Below are 17,070 nucleotides of genomic sequence, written 5' to 3' on the forward strand. Positions count from 1 at the left end.
CAAATCAAAATAAAAATAAATAAATCTCAGCTTTGGAAATTGAGAATTATTAATATTATATTTCATATTGTTACATTGCAAAAGTATCTCAAAATCACTGATGAATGCCCTTTAAATTACGCCATGGACAATTTTCCATGCAACGTTCAATTTGATGCTTCATCTCTTACTATTCACTTCCCCATTAGCAGTCATTAAATCATGCACTAGCAACAGAGAGCTTTTGAGAATGGTTTCGTTAGGTAGCTTTAAAGGTGAAACCTCAGGTGAAACATTCAATGCACTAAATGTAAAGTTAGGCAGAATTAAAAACAAAAAATAAAAAAAGACATGAAAAAAGACATAAAAATTGGCACTGTGCACTGTGAACAATTAAATTTAATCGAAATTCGCATCCCATTCTATCTAGAATGATTTGCGTGTTCATTGAGCAATCCGTGAACAAGTAAAATGGTTGTGACCCAAGGGAACGGTCATATCCAAGAACCATAAAAAAATTATGGTCAGTGACCATAATTTTTTATAGTATGGACATCCGAGATGTCAAATTATCGCTTTCTTTGGTACTTTTGGACTATGGGGTCAAAATGAATATCAATCTAAAAAATCGCTTATGGCCTCTACACTTTGGGAGCAATTTTTGTCAAAAATTGCTTTTTTGAAGGAAATTCTTTGCAGCGTTGTAGGGGGAAACGTCAAATTTCTGTCAAAAACGCAATTTTTGGAGAAAATTGCTCCCAATGTGTAGACGCCTTTAGAGATAGTGGAGATTCCAATAAGTCTAGGTAGGAACCTTTTCAGAAATTGCTCGTCAAAGAAGATTGACTAAAAAACAATATTTCGTTATTGATTTCGAGCGTTACGTTGGTCCCCAGGATCAGCGGATGCAAATTCTCTCGACTCCTCCAAAAGGGGCATTTTGTTGGTTAATGTTATGACTCAAAAATACCAGTGATAATCCGCAGAAGATAGCCCTTCGTCTTGAATGGGCTTACATGCCGGAGTATCATCTTCGCGCAGCGTGCGATGCGTTCATTGATTAACACAGGGCTATTATCTATTTCAAAGTTGGTTTCATTCAAAAGTTTAAATAGATTCTCACATATTGACTATTTTCTGACTTTTTCACGTTTACGTCAGTAAATTTAATTTTCAAATAAAAAAAATACAGTACTTTCAAAATTGGCAGAGCTATTGACTCACTCTGTATTGTAACTCATCGATAAGAGAGAATCCTCTCGTTCAGTAATAACCTTCCCGATTTGATTTCTCTCTCCGGTTGAGATTTTTCCTCTACCGATTCGAAGGTATATCAGAGAGAACTTACCTAAAAACCCGTTGGAATTTCGAACGTTTAAACCGACGAGTTACACAAAAGTGAGCAAGTTCATATGAAATGGACAATTATCTTAATAAAATTGCGTTTAAAACGTTCTGTCATCCTGAAATTCCACAAAACAAGACAAAAATTCACTTTTTGTAGCAAATTTTTGCACAATGTTGTTGACAATGCTGACGATTGAAGTGTCAAAAATATGGAAATTCGAAATTGCAGAACAATTAGCGCTAAAGCGGCGGGTATATGAACTTGCACTTTAGGTTTCCGGTAGATTTTCGAATAGGTTTGTCTTGGCTTTGGAGTGGCTTTGTCTCTTCGAAAGGTTATTACTGAACGGACCCAATAGTGGCTAAATTGAAAACAATTCACGGAATTCAAATATTTCATAAGAAACCCTAAACACAGGAGCGATTTTCCATGTTAAAATTTTAAGGATCGTCGACAAATGATACCTAACGTGAAAGGTATTCGAATACCCTGAGTCGATATCACCTACCGTTTGGTCTCTAAGCCGTTGATAAACGTTGCTTCCATCAGAATACGACGATAAATTGTTTAGATTTTTGTGCACAATTCTGGGTTTTTTTAACTCTTTTTTATGCAAGGTAATATTTAGTAAATCATTAGCTAGGTATTTGTATTTTAAAATAGCACATTCGTTCGCTTTTGACTAGAAAATTATTAAAAGTGATATAGAGTAAGTGTGCCAAATTTCGGTATAGTTGCATGCAAGCGTCAAAGTCTCAAGTTTGAAATGTAATATTTTAAATACAAATTGATTTTTTTTATTCTTTCTTCTAAAAGAGTGTTTCTTGGAACCTTAGAGTTTACCGTCTTTATTTACTCCAAAATCATTCTTAATACATTTAAAAATGAATAAAAATAGAGACATAGCTTTGGTACCCTATTTCGACCACCTTCATTCTCATAGTTCCTTGCCCTTTGGGAATTCTTCCAATATCTTTTTCACGTCATCTCGATTGCCAAAGCTACATTTTTTGTTATTCTTTTGCATTGTATAATTTCTAGAGTACATAAAATCTAAAAGTTCATGGAAATTCGAGGAACAAAAAAGGTGGCCGAAATTGCAAGCTGGCCGGAATTTAGCACACTTACCCTAGCTCTCTACGAGTTGATTTCATAAAAAAAAATCTCTTTGGTCAAAAATCCTTCTACCTGTAATTAATATTTTTAATTGAAAATTCATTAATCAATTTAATTACTTAAATGAAATATGTCAAAACCAGAATTTTGCTGAAAGCAATCGATTGGAAATTAAAATTGTCGTTGATAAATTAATTAATTTGACACTGTGGATAATTAAAGAATTATACCAGTTAATGAAATGACTTTTAATTGAGCACCGTGTACATAACCATGGCATAAGATCCGGCAGCTTTGCAAATCTGTGGAAAAGAAAAGGAGTTGATTCGTTAAAGTTTTTGAAAAATTTTCACTAAAGCTTTCACCTGAACAAAGGTATAGATGGAAATTTCTCCAAAGCCAAATGTATCAACTTTAATTGAGTTCTTGAAGATTATCATGAGCAAGAGGACATTTTTCTGTTCCTTGAGGTCCATGTCGTACCATTTAGTGAGATAGAGAGCCCGGAAGATGCTCTCGGAACTGTTTTCTAGCAATTGACTGAAGAAGCAGAGGATGAAGGCTTGAGTGATCATTGCGACTACGACAAATGTCCCTGCGACCATTGAGGAATTAAAGTCCTCAAAGACGAAGTACATACAGATGAGATAGAGGGTAATTGCGAGGAGTTTGTGAAAGTACAAATGCCAATAGGACGATATAAGTTGCCTAACTTTTAGAAGGAGAGTCCTGTGGTCTTTGTAAAGGTTTCTGATGAGGTCCTTTGTCGAAGGCTCATCGCCCAATTGGTTAATAAACTCACCCAGGGCACAGAATTCCCCACGAAAATACATAATCGTAACCATAATCAAGGCATCAGCAGTCATTATGTTCTCCAGCAATGAGATAAAGACTACATATTGATAGATAAGATTAACTGGATAGAAGAATATGCTGCTAGGGGGAATTCCAGGAATTTCAAAAAGCATAGGAGTATGGAATTCTGAGACTATCAGACAATAAGTGGTTAAGACAGAACCTCCGATTGCGATGAAAGTCAAAAAAATTCTGCATAGAAAGAATATTGAATGAAAGAAAATTCTCAATTTAAAATCATAACTTTTCACTTACTTTGTGGCATTGAGAGCAATTTTTGTGTTCTCCTGGAGATGTTTCCGTCTCACATTCATAATTTCCGTCTTCGAGGAATATATCAGAGTATCAAAGTACTCAAGAATATCAAAGATTTCCTCCTTGTTACCCAGAATGACGGTAAAATAAACAGCAAGAGCCTGATAGAAGGATATAACGAAGGCAATGCTAAAAGCAAGCTCCACGAGATTGCTGTAATCTTCCATTTGCACAAAGATATGCCACAGGATACAGAATAGTCCTGATACAAGGAGTGTCGGATGTACAAACAATTTGACATCATTAAGGACTTTCCATCTACAATCTGGCAAAAATTCACTTCTCCATACTTTGAAGACAAACACCACGAATTTCTTCAATTTTTCATGATTTTCTTCCAACATTTTGAAAAATATTTATATTCGTTTTTAAGACAATGCTTATTTTAGAGATTCTTATTGATAGAGCTCCTTCGATGAACTGAAGTCCTTCTTACAGATTAGAAGTGAATATGCCAAGGCAATTTTACGCAATCATCAAATTATTTAATAAATTACTAAATAGTGCTTTGAAATTTTAATTCAAATTGTTTCCAAGAAAAAGATTGAAAAGAGGTACTGGAAGAAATTGTTATACTAAGGAAAAATGTATGCGGTATCCTTAAAAGTCCAGCTATAAATTAAAAAAAAATATCAATGAAGACTTTTTTTTTAATTATTAAATTTAAATTCTAATTCAACTTTATTAATATAAAATTATTATTAAAACAACCCAAAATTGATTAGGAACAAAACAATTGATATTCTGATGTCAATTAGTTATCAGTTATGAATCGGTTTATTACCGATTCAGAACCGATTGGAACCGATTCAATCTTGTCTTAAATTCCAAGATCTTTCCTACGAGTCCAAATTTGAGACAATTCGGTTGAAAAATAACTCTCTCGAACCTTTGAAACTTTGGACTTTGAAGAAAATGTTAATAGGAATGATTTAATGGTAATTTCGTACAAGGAAGAAGGAGCAATGTCCGCCTTCCGCTTAGATAATCTCAAAAAAATATTCAGAAATGAAAAAAAAATCGCACAACACGTTTTCGAACAATCCCAAAAAACTGGTTTTGCAAAGAAATGGGAAGGAGTGGGGAAAAATGAGAGGCATATTAATGGTCCCAGGGCTCCCGAAGATCCCAATGCTCTATCTCTAACCGTTTGAACTCTAGGTTTTGTAGCGGCCGAACACATAGACAATAAATATTAAAAAAAGTAATGCAAATCAAATAAATGCGGCGTTATCACACTTGCACATTAAAATTTTAATGTTATTCACATTAATTGTCGCTTTTGAGCGTCCAAATTTGTGTCTTTGAGTCACTTAATATTTGGAGTTTTTCTATTTATTGATAAAGAAGTGGACTTGGCCTGCAAAAATAAGTTTAAATTTACCTAAAGCATAAATATTTTTCACATTAAAAAATTAAAGAGAAAGTCGGATCAATTTTTCGCATTAATGCTATAAATCAATTTATATCAAATTTTGCGGGTCAAGTCTACCTTTTTATCAACAAATAGATCAAATTTTGAATATAAAATTATTCAAACACACAAATTCCACATTTGGACTCTCACCAGCGACAATTAATGTGAATCATATTAAAATTTTAATGTGCAAGTGTGATAACACAGTAAAACGATATGTTCAGATTCAAACGTGAGCTTATTTACACGCTTTGAGAATTACAAACCATGAAAAAAATTTCTCCGTGTATAATCCATGTAAATCATCCTTCATTGTCAAACTTCTAAATTACTTTTCTTAAATAAGAATTTGAGAAAACTTCTTGTAAGTTGAATAATAACTATAACTACTAAGAAGTTAAAAATTCAGAAATATAAGAATCAAATGCGTTGATTCATTGCTCTAATCCCCTTTAGTAAGGAGAACACATAATCAACATGTTAACAACATAATGGTCATGTCAGTGAATACTGTAATTGTGTAATGATTGGGCTAATACAAAATATAATAGTCTCAATATAGTGACGTATCAAAGCGACGATTTGTGTTATGATTATTGTGATAACTAACATACAGTGGCGGTCAGAAAAGCTTTATACTTTTCAACTTTTATATTTGCTTCCCAATTTGTTGAAATCATTCTGATATTAGAAATCTCCAAATTAGTATAATTGTAGAATAAGCGTTGCCTTGGCCGCTAGAGGTCTCTATTTTGCACAGAATATGTTAAAAGTGAAATTTAGTTAATTAATAGTTTAATTTAATAGTTAATAGTTTAATTTGAAGTATTCCTAGGAGTGATACTGCAAGGGCTTAACTTGAATTTCACCATCACGTATTCTGCAAAGATTAGGGTGGAGTAACCACTTATCGCCAGTTTTAGAAAAAAGTAAAATTAACTGTATTATAACATTTGATAACTCAAACTTGACACAAAAGTTACTTAAATATATTGGCTGTAAATTCATCAATATAATAGTCCTACAATTTGAAGCCGGAGTACCTAAAAAAAACTAATTTTAATTAACAATGCAAAAATAACTACTTTTTCGCCACTTTTTACCACTTTTCGCCAGTTCTGTAACCACTTCCCGCCACCCACTTGGAAAGGTTCAATCTCGATTATTTTGAGCAATATTATGCAAAGAATACATTCAGCATTTCCTTTTCCTCATGATCACCTTATTATTACTCACATTAAATTATTTTTCTTCACTTTTATTTGACAAATCAAATTATTAGACTACTGCGGAAAGTAAACAAAGAAGATTTGACAACTGAGAATCTGCGAAGTGAAGTTAGCGTCGCCTATTGAAAAGCTATGGCGACAAGTGGTGAATCTATTTTAGAATATTACCACTTTCCGCCATGGCTCATTTTTACATAAAAATAATATAAAGTGAAACATTAACTAACTAAATACAAATTTTTTGTACTCGCCGAATGTAATTAAATGTTCAATAGACAAATTATTTATTCAAAATCGTGAATTTTGTTCGATAAAATTTTCATGACACTTACTATATTTGGTAAGAAATTTTCGATTCGATGCACTTGCTTAAAATATTCCTCTAAAAAATGCTCAAACATTTAAATTCAAAACAAAAAATTAGTGTTTTTTGACTCTATAAGTAACAGTAGTAGAGATGCAAAGAATTTTACGGCTAATTTATTTCACAAATAATAATGAAAAAATCACGATTTTAATATAAGTGGCGAAAAGTGGGGCACTGGCGAGAAGTGGTGATTCCACCCTAGTAACTTCTAGTGTCCAAAACAATACTTATTCGACGTAGGATAATTTTTTTGATAATTTGTACATAAAGAAATACTTTAAAACCATTCCTTTGGCTAAGTGCAAATAGGGAAAACTTACTGATTCAAAATCATCTAAATTTACATATAATATCCATTTAAGATTATTCCGTTTTTTCCAGAATCAATAAAGATTTATTAAATCTCTCTAAATGATTTGAGAAAAATGTGTTTAACAAATTTATCCATAACGTTCGAGTGCATTCTGCATACAGTTGATAAAATCCTCTATAAATGCTAATTTTGGGTCAATATTTCTGGCAGTTTAGTCATCGTAACTGCCAGAATTTACAAGGCTATTCCTATATGTTAAGACATCTTTAGACAGTTTTCCATGAATACTGAAACCCAAATTATTCAAAAAGACCTCGCTTCAGGCTGCAGGAGTGCCTTAATTTCGTTCATGTATCCCCTGTTGGGTGGAAATGGTATAATAAATTACCATGAAATACGGACACTAGTGAGTATAAACTATTTGATTTGGATCCTCAGAGATAGCATCATACTTTTGAGTTAATTTTGTGGGTAGCGTGATAGTTTAATTTCTTTATTTCTAGACTAAAGTCAGCTGGGTCAACATTAAAGTTTATCTGGTAGATAGTCTCTTTCCTTCTCTCATTTTCTTCCAATTAGTTGGTATTATATTAAGAGAATATTTAGAATTTTTGTACTCTTGAGACCTATCATCATCAAAATGCACTCAGAGAAAAATTCTCTCCTCTGTTACAGTGTTAATTGAAACCTTCTGCCCTTAGCATTTTTCCGGACATTTTATTCCATCTCTTTTTACCATGCTTCGCACTGATCACTTAACCTAGATACTGACCCGAAAAAAAATCCGTGAAAAATCAAGAAAAAGACCGGGGGATTTGACAGAGACCATGAGAGAAAAGGGGATTATGAAAATTTATGAATCCCAACCCAATTTTCATTCAAGTATGGCATTTCGTGGATGAAGAGAAAAAAGATGTGAAAATTTTATATCATGTGGAGAGTGAAAAAGTTCCCCTGAGAATATTTCCACCTCGAATCAGGGCTATTAATCATGCAGAACATGAAATATTCCTTTTTCTTAAGAGCTTTCTTGAGGCCATCTGTCGCTTGGACAATTTGAAGTTTCTTTTAAGCTTTTTATTAGCTTGTGAAATTGAAGTTTAGCCATCTAGTGTCAAGTAGATTGCTCTCAATGTTAAATATTTGTCATTTATCACTTTCAAACTAGGATCTAATTGAATTTAAATTGACTTCATTTTACTAAAGTTGTGTTGTATGTATACTTTCGGCCAGTTCTTTTGTTCCTCAAATTTCCATGAATTTTTAGTTTTTCTTTATGTGCCGCTTTTAGTGTCGCTTTGACGGATAAGATGATGTGGAAAAGATTTTGTAAGAATTGTAGAAGGGCAAGGAACTACGTGAATCAAGGTGTCCGAAATATTACCCAAAAGCTATGTCTATTATTTTCATTCATTTTAAAATGTATTTAGAATAATTTTTGAGAAAACAGAGCTAAAAACCTAAAAATTAATAGAAATTTGAGGAACAAAAGACGTGACCGAAATTGCAAGCTGGCCGAAATTTGGTACAGTTACCTTTACTATATATTTGGGATTACAGTGTGTCTATAATTAAATGAAGTTACGCCATCTATCGGTTATCTATTAATCTATGACTTTAAATATTGTAGGATCTGTTCAATTTCTTAAAAATGATGTGATATAAATAGAATAAAATACTAATAGGGTAAGTGTGCCAAATTCCGGCCAGCTTGCAATTTCGGCCACCTTTTTTTGTTCCTCGAATTTCCACGAACTTTTAGATTTTACGTACTCTAGAGATTATACAATGCAAAAGGATAACAAAAAATGTAGCTTCGACAAACGAGATGACGTGAAAAAGATATTGGAAGAATTCCCGAAAAGCAAGGAACTACGAGAATGAAGGTGGCCGAAATAGGGCACCAAAGCTATGTCAAAATTTTTATTCATTTTAAAATGTATTAAGAATAATTTAGAGTAAATAAAAACGATAAACTCTTTACAAGGTTCCAAGCAACACTCTTTAAGAAGAAAGAATTAAAAAAAAATCAATTTGAATTTAAAATATTACATTTCAAACTTGAGACTTTGACGCTTGCATGCAACTATGCCGAAATTTGGCACATTTACTGTATAGGTAGAAAGATAAAGTAATGCCATCTAGTGCCAGGTAGATTGGTCTGCTTGTTAAAAAAAAACTAACTATTGGTTTAAAAAAAAGACTGTTTGAATATTTGTGAAGCTTTTGATTTAATGTTTTCTTTAAAGCTTCTGTTACAGCTTTTAAAAAAGAATCCGTAATAGCACCTTAGTGGATAGCTTTCAGTGTTATACGAGCTTCAGACCCAAGGCTTAGTCATATGGCTTAACTGTTATAATTTCTTATCAGTCATGATTATTTTAGAAAATTTAACGTATGATCAGATTATTAAGGACAAATGACTAGATTCTGAAGGATCAACAAAATTCGTTTCCATTTAGGATTCTGAGATCTTCGTGAACTAGGCTAAACCTCTAGTCTGAAGACCACTTTAGGCAATGTAATTAATTTCTATAAAATTCAACATTACTTCTAACGGAGCTTTAAACATCTATCCATCGGAAGGGTAATTTTTTGCACGCTGTAAAATTATCAACAAGTTGCACAAAAAGCTTTCTCATAAAGTCCAATTTGCTGGTATAAATTTCAAATATAGTGCCAGTTGCTGTGCCAAAAATCCTTCTTCCAGCTTTATTTACATTGTTCGCTCTCCGGTATTTATATTTTTTTTCTAGATGATTTTCCACACCCTCAACCCTTATAAATGGCAATTTTCTCCAGGCGTGAGAAATTTAATTAAACTCGAAAAAGGGAACGTAAGTGGGAAAGGGTGAAAATTCCAAAAGTGACGCCAAGGGGGAAAAATACAACTGGTAGCCAAAGTCAATTAAAGTTATGGTAAATATAATTCTACACACTCTTTGGTAAATGCTCCAACAAGTGCAAAGTAAAGCCAGCAAATGCTGTGTAAATCGATTCTGACCTCTTTAATATCCACTCCAACGTTCCTAAGAACGTACCAATACAGAACGGTGATTTTTAATTGGATCAATTTTGGGGAGAAGAAGTGCATTAAATCATTGAAATTATTGAAAATACTTGTGATTCTGGTCCGGAAGCTTCCGATGAGCTTTTAAGCAAATGAATTTTATGTGAACGATGGAATGAATAATTTGTTCTTAATTTTAGATTCTTGCAAATAATATTTTACCCAAGATTTCAGCATTAATATTATATGGATTTGATCCCTGTAGAACTCGAATAACTTTTCGATTATTCAGGAATATTAATCTTCTTTGCAATTTAATAGCTTTCTCACAATAACTTTCTTGAATACTTTGGATAAATAAATTTTGTTAATTTTCGACTGTAATAGAAGATATTGATTTTAGCATATGCATATTCTAAATTAATTCCTGAAACAAAATTGATATTTTCATTAAATTTTTAGAGTGTGAATAAATTATACTCCAATTAATTATTTTTAATAATTAATTTAATTAATTTTATCTATCTATCTATTTTTTGTTTGTCTGGCAAAAATTTGCGAAAAAAATGGCAAAATTTTACGAACATTTTTTGTGTTCACGAACATTTACGAACAAATGTTCGTAAAAGTAGCAAGAAAAGCTAGACAAGTGCTCATGTTACGAGCAATGTTTGTGAAAAAAGTACAAAATTTTACGATTTGCGAGCATTTCGTAAATCCACAATAGGAATTTATAAACATTTACAAACAATTTTACGAAATATTTTCTTTCTGTGTGGTTAATTTTTCATAGCGTGCCCGAGCAGCACTTTGCCAATTTAAAAGAAAATAAAAAATTGGATGTATGAATGGTTTCGGTTCAAGGACATTTCGTTTTATCGTCGTTTTAAGATATCAAAAATATATAGCCAGCAAGAACCGATACATCGTAACAATATTGAATGCTCGAAATGGGGTCTAAATAGGAGGCTAATGCGACACCACATAGCCTATTCCCCTCAATTCCTATGTTCACCTTCAAGCGAGCTATGCCTGATAGGGCCTGGTACACTTAGGTGAGTGATGGAAGATTAGGTAATCAACCCCGGTGCGAAGTCACGAATCTGAGGCTAACGAATAAGGGATCTGGAGGGGAATTCTGTAACACTCTGGCAATGCCATATGACAAATTGAGCTGGAATTTTAGGAGAGCTTTTTCGAAAATGCGATTCTGTAGCCGTGATATTGCCATTTCAGCTCACGTGGCATTGTCAGAAGTATTTGAGATTTCTGGCAATTCAAATGACAATAAATTTAGTTAAACAAATCAACCAAGAGGTACTGTATTTTGTAATTGCATTTTCGAACTCATATGATATGACAAGAAAAGCTCGAATGGCATTGCCAGGTTTCGAACTCGTGCACAATGCCACGACAATTACAGAATTCCCCTACTGGTCATTGTAGAAAGGCTTGGGCAAGGGACTAACAACCCGTCCCCGTAAACGCTAAATTCAGGAAAATCATTTTTCAATAATAATAATAATGCTGGTACAACATTCCATGAAGGAACAAGGCCTTCCCGCAAGGGAATTTCTAGACATGCATTATTATTTTTTCTTGTATGGGATGAGGTTGTCAGTCCCATGCCCCGTGGAATCAAGTGCAGTGAAGCTCACTGGATGCAATCCGAACACCTTTAACGCCAGAAAAATTCCTGGTGACCTAAAGGGGATTCGAACCTGGGACACTTGCATCATAGAGCGAGTGCTCTACCACTTGACCTATTGAATTCCCAATCAATTTTTAGTGTATATAATATTGGTGATGTATGATCGTCAAAACGTGTAAATCCGAAATTTAGGCCCGATCTGTCGAGGTCGAATTTAAGGAAAAAAAATACAATACAATACAAATTTCACCTAGGACCACAAAATCTGCTATTGTAAAGAATCTCGCTAGCTCACAAGGATCCTCCGATAGGACGGACTTTCCGACAGCGACCTATGCTACGTTTTTGGAGCGAGCTCACGCCAGACCTGAAGGAGGCGGAGGAGCTTAGTGCGAGAGACCCGGTCCCTTAAAAGAACGTTGCACCCACATAAATTAGTAAGTAAGAACCGATATTTAAAATAAACTACCTTCTGTGTTTTTCTAAAGATTTTCCGTCTTTGATTAGCAAAAATTTATAAAAAGCTTAATACAGGACCAGTAGTTAGAAGTTCTGAATTTTAAAATGCATTTTCTGTCTGCAATCAATTTAAAATTGTTTCTTTCTTTTTGTACTTGAGGACCAAAGATCCATTTATATATTGAATCGATTTAATTCTCTCTAAAGAAAAAATTAAAGATCTTTGAATTTTTATTATTCTTTACGGCAGAATCACATTGACAGTAAAATGCTCACCGTCACTGTCAAAAGTCTCACCGTGTTTCGAAATTTTACGCATTTTCATTGCAATTCTTATGCAAATTTTCCATTACCGTATTACCTTATCTCCTACTCGGTGGCACTAGGTGAAAATAATATAAGAAAATTGAAGAAATGAAACGAAAATGCGATAAACGGTGAGCAAAAAACTGCACGAAAAACTGTAGCAAAAAAATCCTACAGTTTTTTTGCTCACCGTTTATCGCATTTTCGTTGTATTTAATTCAATTTTCTTATACTATTTTCACCTAGTGCCACCGATTCCGAGATAAGGTAATACGGTAATTGAAAATTTGCGTAATAATTGCAATGAAAATGCGTAAATCAACAAAATACGGTGAGCATAAATACTGCCAATGTGATTCTGCCCTTAAACCCAATGAAATTTCTAAAACAAGTGATAAAGGTCAATAAATAAATGACAAACATCCCTTAACAATCTTACACAATACACCATTGAAGGATTTTTCTCACAATGCGGAAAATAAAACGCATAAAATTTAGTAATTAATAGAACAGTTGGATGTTTTATGGTGGTTAATTTGCTAAAATCAACTGGAAAGGGTTTACAACCATTGTGAAAAAAAAAATTTTTCATAATTTCTCCCTAAAGCACCTTCGCACTCCAGTATAAAGTTTAGTAAGTTCACCAAACTCCTCGTATGGGAATTCATTAAACCCAAGCAAAAAAGCTCCAGCATACTGGATATGATTACCAGAAGCACCCTCGGCAATTATCGAGGAAATCTAACATAAATTTAATTAATAGGCACGTGATTGGATGGTAAAGTGAATGGTTTGAGGGAGAGAATTGGGGAGGGTGTATCATATGTGAAGTGGTTGTTCAATTAGGATCCTATCTTGGGCATCTTTTTCCCGATAATCGCACAATATCAAACTCGATAATTGCTTTGGAGGGGGGTGAAAGGGGATGTGAATGTGGCTCATTTTGGGGTTTTGCTTTCAGTTTCAAAATTAATCCAAAGCACCCAACCCGAAGGCCTATTAACAGGAATAGTGCCTGGGATCCCTCGTACAAGTAATTATCTCGATGGGAGATGAGGAGAGCTTGGAAAATTTACAGTCTCATCCCTTGGAAAATAATCTATTGGGCTCCAATGGTTCAATTATGAATGCGATTTTAGTTTTGTGCCCCCGAGATAGGGACTCAACCATTGAGATTAATTGCTTAATTACTATCTGGGTGAGTTAGTATAAAATTCTACCCCTCCTCTATATCACAGAAAGCTCTCACACGCAATATTTCAAGAGCTTTCGGGGAAAATATTGGGAGAAAATTGCCAACAATTTCAGACAGAAATTTCACAATAAATTTTGCAAAAGCGGAGGGAGTGCTTTTCAAAAGGGGTTGCAACCAATAATTCCTATCACGTATTGAAATGCATTTTCATCTCAATTCAAATGGGATGCTATTGCATTTGGCATAATGCAAAATGATGAATGGTTTTAAGCGTTTCAAGAGATCGTCACATCGTGTGCAACTATTTCTGATAATTATTGTACCTTTTACCCAATAACAATAGAAAATGGGAAAATTTACGCCACAATGGCCTCCTCTTAGCCAAATATTCCAATCGTATTTTTTTATTGATTTTGCCATTCGTTGAATAGAATTTTTTTCCCATTAAAATAGATCACACGAGTCCTCCACATATCATTCCTCCCTCCCTCTCCCAAAAAAACCTTTCCAGTTGAAATTGAAAATTCATACAAAGGTGATGGAGATAACATTCCACCCATTAATGAATTTTCAATGAAATTTCCAACGGTGTGTAGCCATGTTTATAGGAAAATAATGATGTTTTCTGGCTCTCTTGCATGGGAAAATCTGCTCCAAAATTGAACATTTATTTATATGTCATGCACAGGGGGCGGAATGGGGGCGTAAAAGCTTCATCACTGAAATTGCCTAGAATAGATGAGGAATTGCTTCACCTCCTAGCCCGAGGAATGAAGCCTGTTATTCTAATTAGGACGCCAAGGCAATGGAAACATTACATATTTAGGATTCTGTGAAGAGAGGAAAATAAGTCAAATGTTCTTTGCTCAAAAAGGTGTGTATTTTGATGAGGAAATCAATTCAATTTAATTTACATTTCAATTCAGCTTTCAAATTTACATTTTACTTTAAAGTTAACTTATTGCTCGAATTGCAGAGAGACAGCAATATCAACAATTGACTTTGAGTTATGTCGTACTTCACGCATTGCAGAGAGTTCCGGCTTAACTCATTCCTTACCATGGTATTATACATCATACGCAAATTGAGTGATTTTTGATGATTTATTTCTGGGCAATTTTTATCCGAATTGCTGTCGGGAATGGATTTTTAGTAACGTTAGTTATTCAATTACTTGAGAAAAATAGTCCGACAGAGATGGAAAACATTTTGTTGTTCATTTCTCGCTTCGCGGAAGTTCATGCAAAATTTTTGCTCAAAATAGCGAACGGAAAATTCTATATACTGACGAATTTGTTAAAATTGGCGTCTTTCCTCTTCCTTGATTTGAATTCTAGTTGCCAATTTATTTTCTTGGATAGTTACTCTATCTAAAGCAATAGAGTTTGTAATGAATTAATGCACAGAATTTAAATTCAGTGACCGTTAAGACGTGTGTTTGATAGATGCTCCCCGCGCCCCCATATGAGATAAATTTTTTTTCCTTTCAAAAAATTCATCTATTAATCTATAGGAAACTAATCCCAAAATATGAACATTCTATCTCAAGTATTTCTGGTACATTAACTGAATGGGTTAAGAGAAAACGGACTGTAAGTACTTGATATGAATTGCCTATTATTGGGAGCTAGTTTATAAAAATAATTTATAAAATACACCTAAATGTATGCAATTTTTTTTACGCGGTAAATTTCAAATGCATGTCTTATAAATTTGTAGTTGGTGTCAAAAAAACACTGCACATATCATGATCTTTTTGTAAATTATTGCATAGATATCTCCTGCAGGTATGCAATTTTATTGTGTCACTGAAGTGAATTTGTGGGTTTTTTTCGATCCCGAAAAATTCTTTAAAGGCGGAACTCTCTGTATATAACGTTAATCGAGATTCACTTCTCATATGGTTAGAGATCAAACGGTTTGAGAAATCGAGATCAGTTTTTTGAAGACCCTCCTCCTCCATTTCCTTCATAATTTTCTGAAGAAAGGTGACATCCATTCTGTGAAGTGGTACTTCAATAGATCAGTAGAACTTTAGAACGAAGCCCAGTGATTGGAAAAAATGTTTAATTGGTAACAATTGGTAATCGGTTCATCTGACCAAGCAATACCACTACCAACAATGAAACTAAGCAGAATGAGAACAAGAGAAGCAGTACTTTTAAAATGTAGTAATCTTGACTAGTCCACATTAGATTACAATTATCCCAATCGAAAAATAATCTATCGATACTCTTAGTAGTAACCGCAAAATTGAGTTAATATGATACAAATTATCCCTTTTGAGTGCCTAAACAGACTGAAAAGTTAAGAAAAAGTGCAAAATAAAGTAGTTTAACATAATGTTTTTCATGTCATTAAAAATTACTATGTACTCCCTCCGTTCCGAAATAAGTCGTACGTTTGGGAAAAATTTTTGTTCCGAAATAAGTCATACGTTTGGGAAAAAAATGGGATTAAGGGAAAGTTTGTTGGTAAAAGTTTTGTGTATCAACAATATCTCTTCCAAAGGACTATTGTTAATGTTCAGAACTAAAATTGGGATCCAATCTTCATGGTAAGTTGAGGAACGAATGTCTTAAAAATGTCTTATTTTTTGAGTTTTATTTTCAATCTAAAATAGGTGCAGAATGGTGAGAGATACAGACTTGGGACCTTCGGGGGACCCCCCATAAGTTGACCCTGGGAGCATTAATATGTCCTTTATTTTGACCCCACCCCTCCCCTTCCCCTCCAAAATCATGTTTTTTGGGATTGCTCGAAAACGCGTCGTGTGATTTTTTTCTTCAATTCTGTATATGTTTTAGAGAAACATATAAATGGTCCCAGGGTTAACTTATGAGGGGTCCTCTGAAGGTCCCAAGTCTGTATCTCTCACCATTCTGCACCCAGGTATTCGAACACATAAAAAAGGATGTTCTTTTTATTGCTCATTCTGCAAAATTTGAGATATAAAAAATGTCATATCAGTAATAACTGTTGAGTTCTACTTGTGCATACTAAAAATTTAGAACAAATTCTAGCCTGTAATGTTAATCACAGTCCATTTTTTAGTAATTAACTATCTACCGGAGCTCTTTGAAAAAAACGCGAAAAATGGACAACTTCAACATATGGATTCCTCAACTTACCATCGTGAAAGGATCCCCATATTATCCCTGAACATGGAGGATAGTTCATACATAAGATATTTGCAAATAACAAAAACATTCTCTGAAACCATTCCTTAATCCCTAATTTTTCCCCAAACGTACGACTTATTTCGGAACGGAGGGAGTAATACTCAAACAAAGGTAAGATTCCTTAAAGGAATATGGGAAAATATGATGCGTACGAAGCTAGAGTGTGTGTGAAGTCTGAAAGCTTTCCCCTACAATAATCATGCTAATCACATTACGCACGATGTGCACGATAACAGTAGTAATTTTTTTTAGAATGTAGCATAGAAAATATATTTAAAAAAATAGTGCATTTGTCGCAGAATAAATTCCCTGTTCTAATTTAGCATTG

General features: G+C 33.7%; 1 protein-coding gene across 1 annotated transcript; it reads right to left on the minus strand.

The window, feature by feature from the left end:
* Positions 1 to 2,672: 2,672 nt before the first annotated feature.
* LOC129800810 (uncharacterized) lies at positions 2,673 to 4,273 on the minus strand. The gene is made up of 3 exons (XM_055845478.1): positions 3,554 to 4,273; positions 2,809 to 3,490; positions 2,673 to 2,745 (listed from the first exon to the last, which is right to left on the minus strand). The coding sequence occupies exons 1-3, from the start codon at positions 3,955 to 3,957 to the stop codon at positions 2,692 to 2,694; spliced, it is 1,140 nt and encodes a 379-aa protein (XP_055701453.1). The 5' UTR covers positions 3,958 to 4,273; the 3' UTR covers positions 2,673 to 2,691.
* Between the last annotated feature and the right edge of the window lie 12,797 nt (positions 4,274 to 17,070).

Source organism: Phlebotomus papatasi, chromosome 2 (assembly GCF_024763615.1).
Source record: "Phlebotomus papatasi isolate M1 chromosome 2, Ppap_2.1, whole genome shotgun sequence".
NCBI lineage: Eukaryota > Metazoa > Arthropoda > Insecta > Diptera > Psychodidae > Phlebotomus > Phlebotomus papatasi.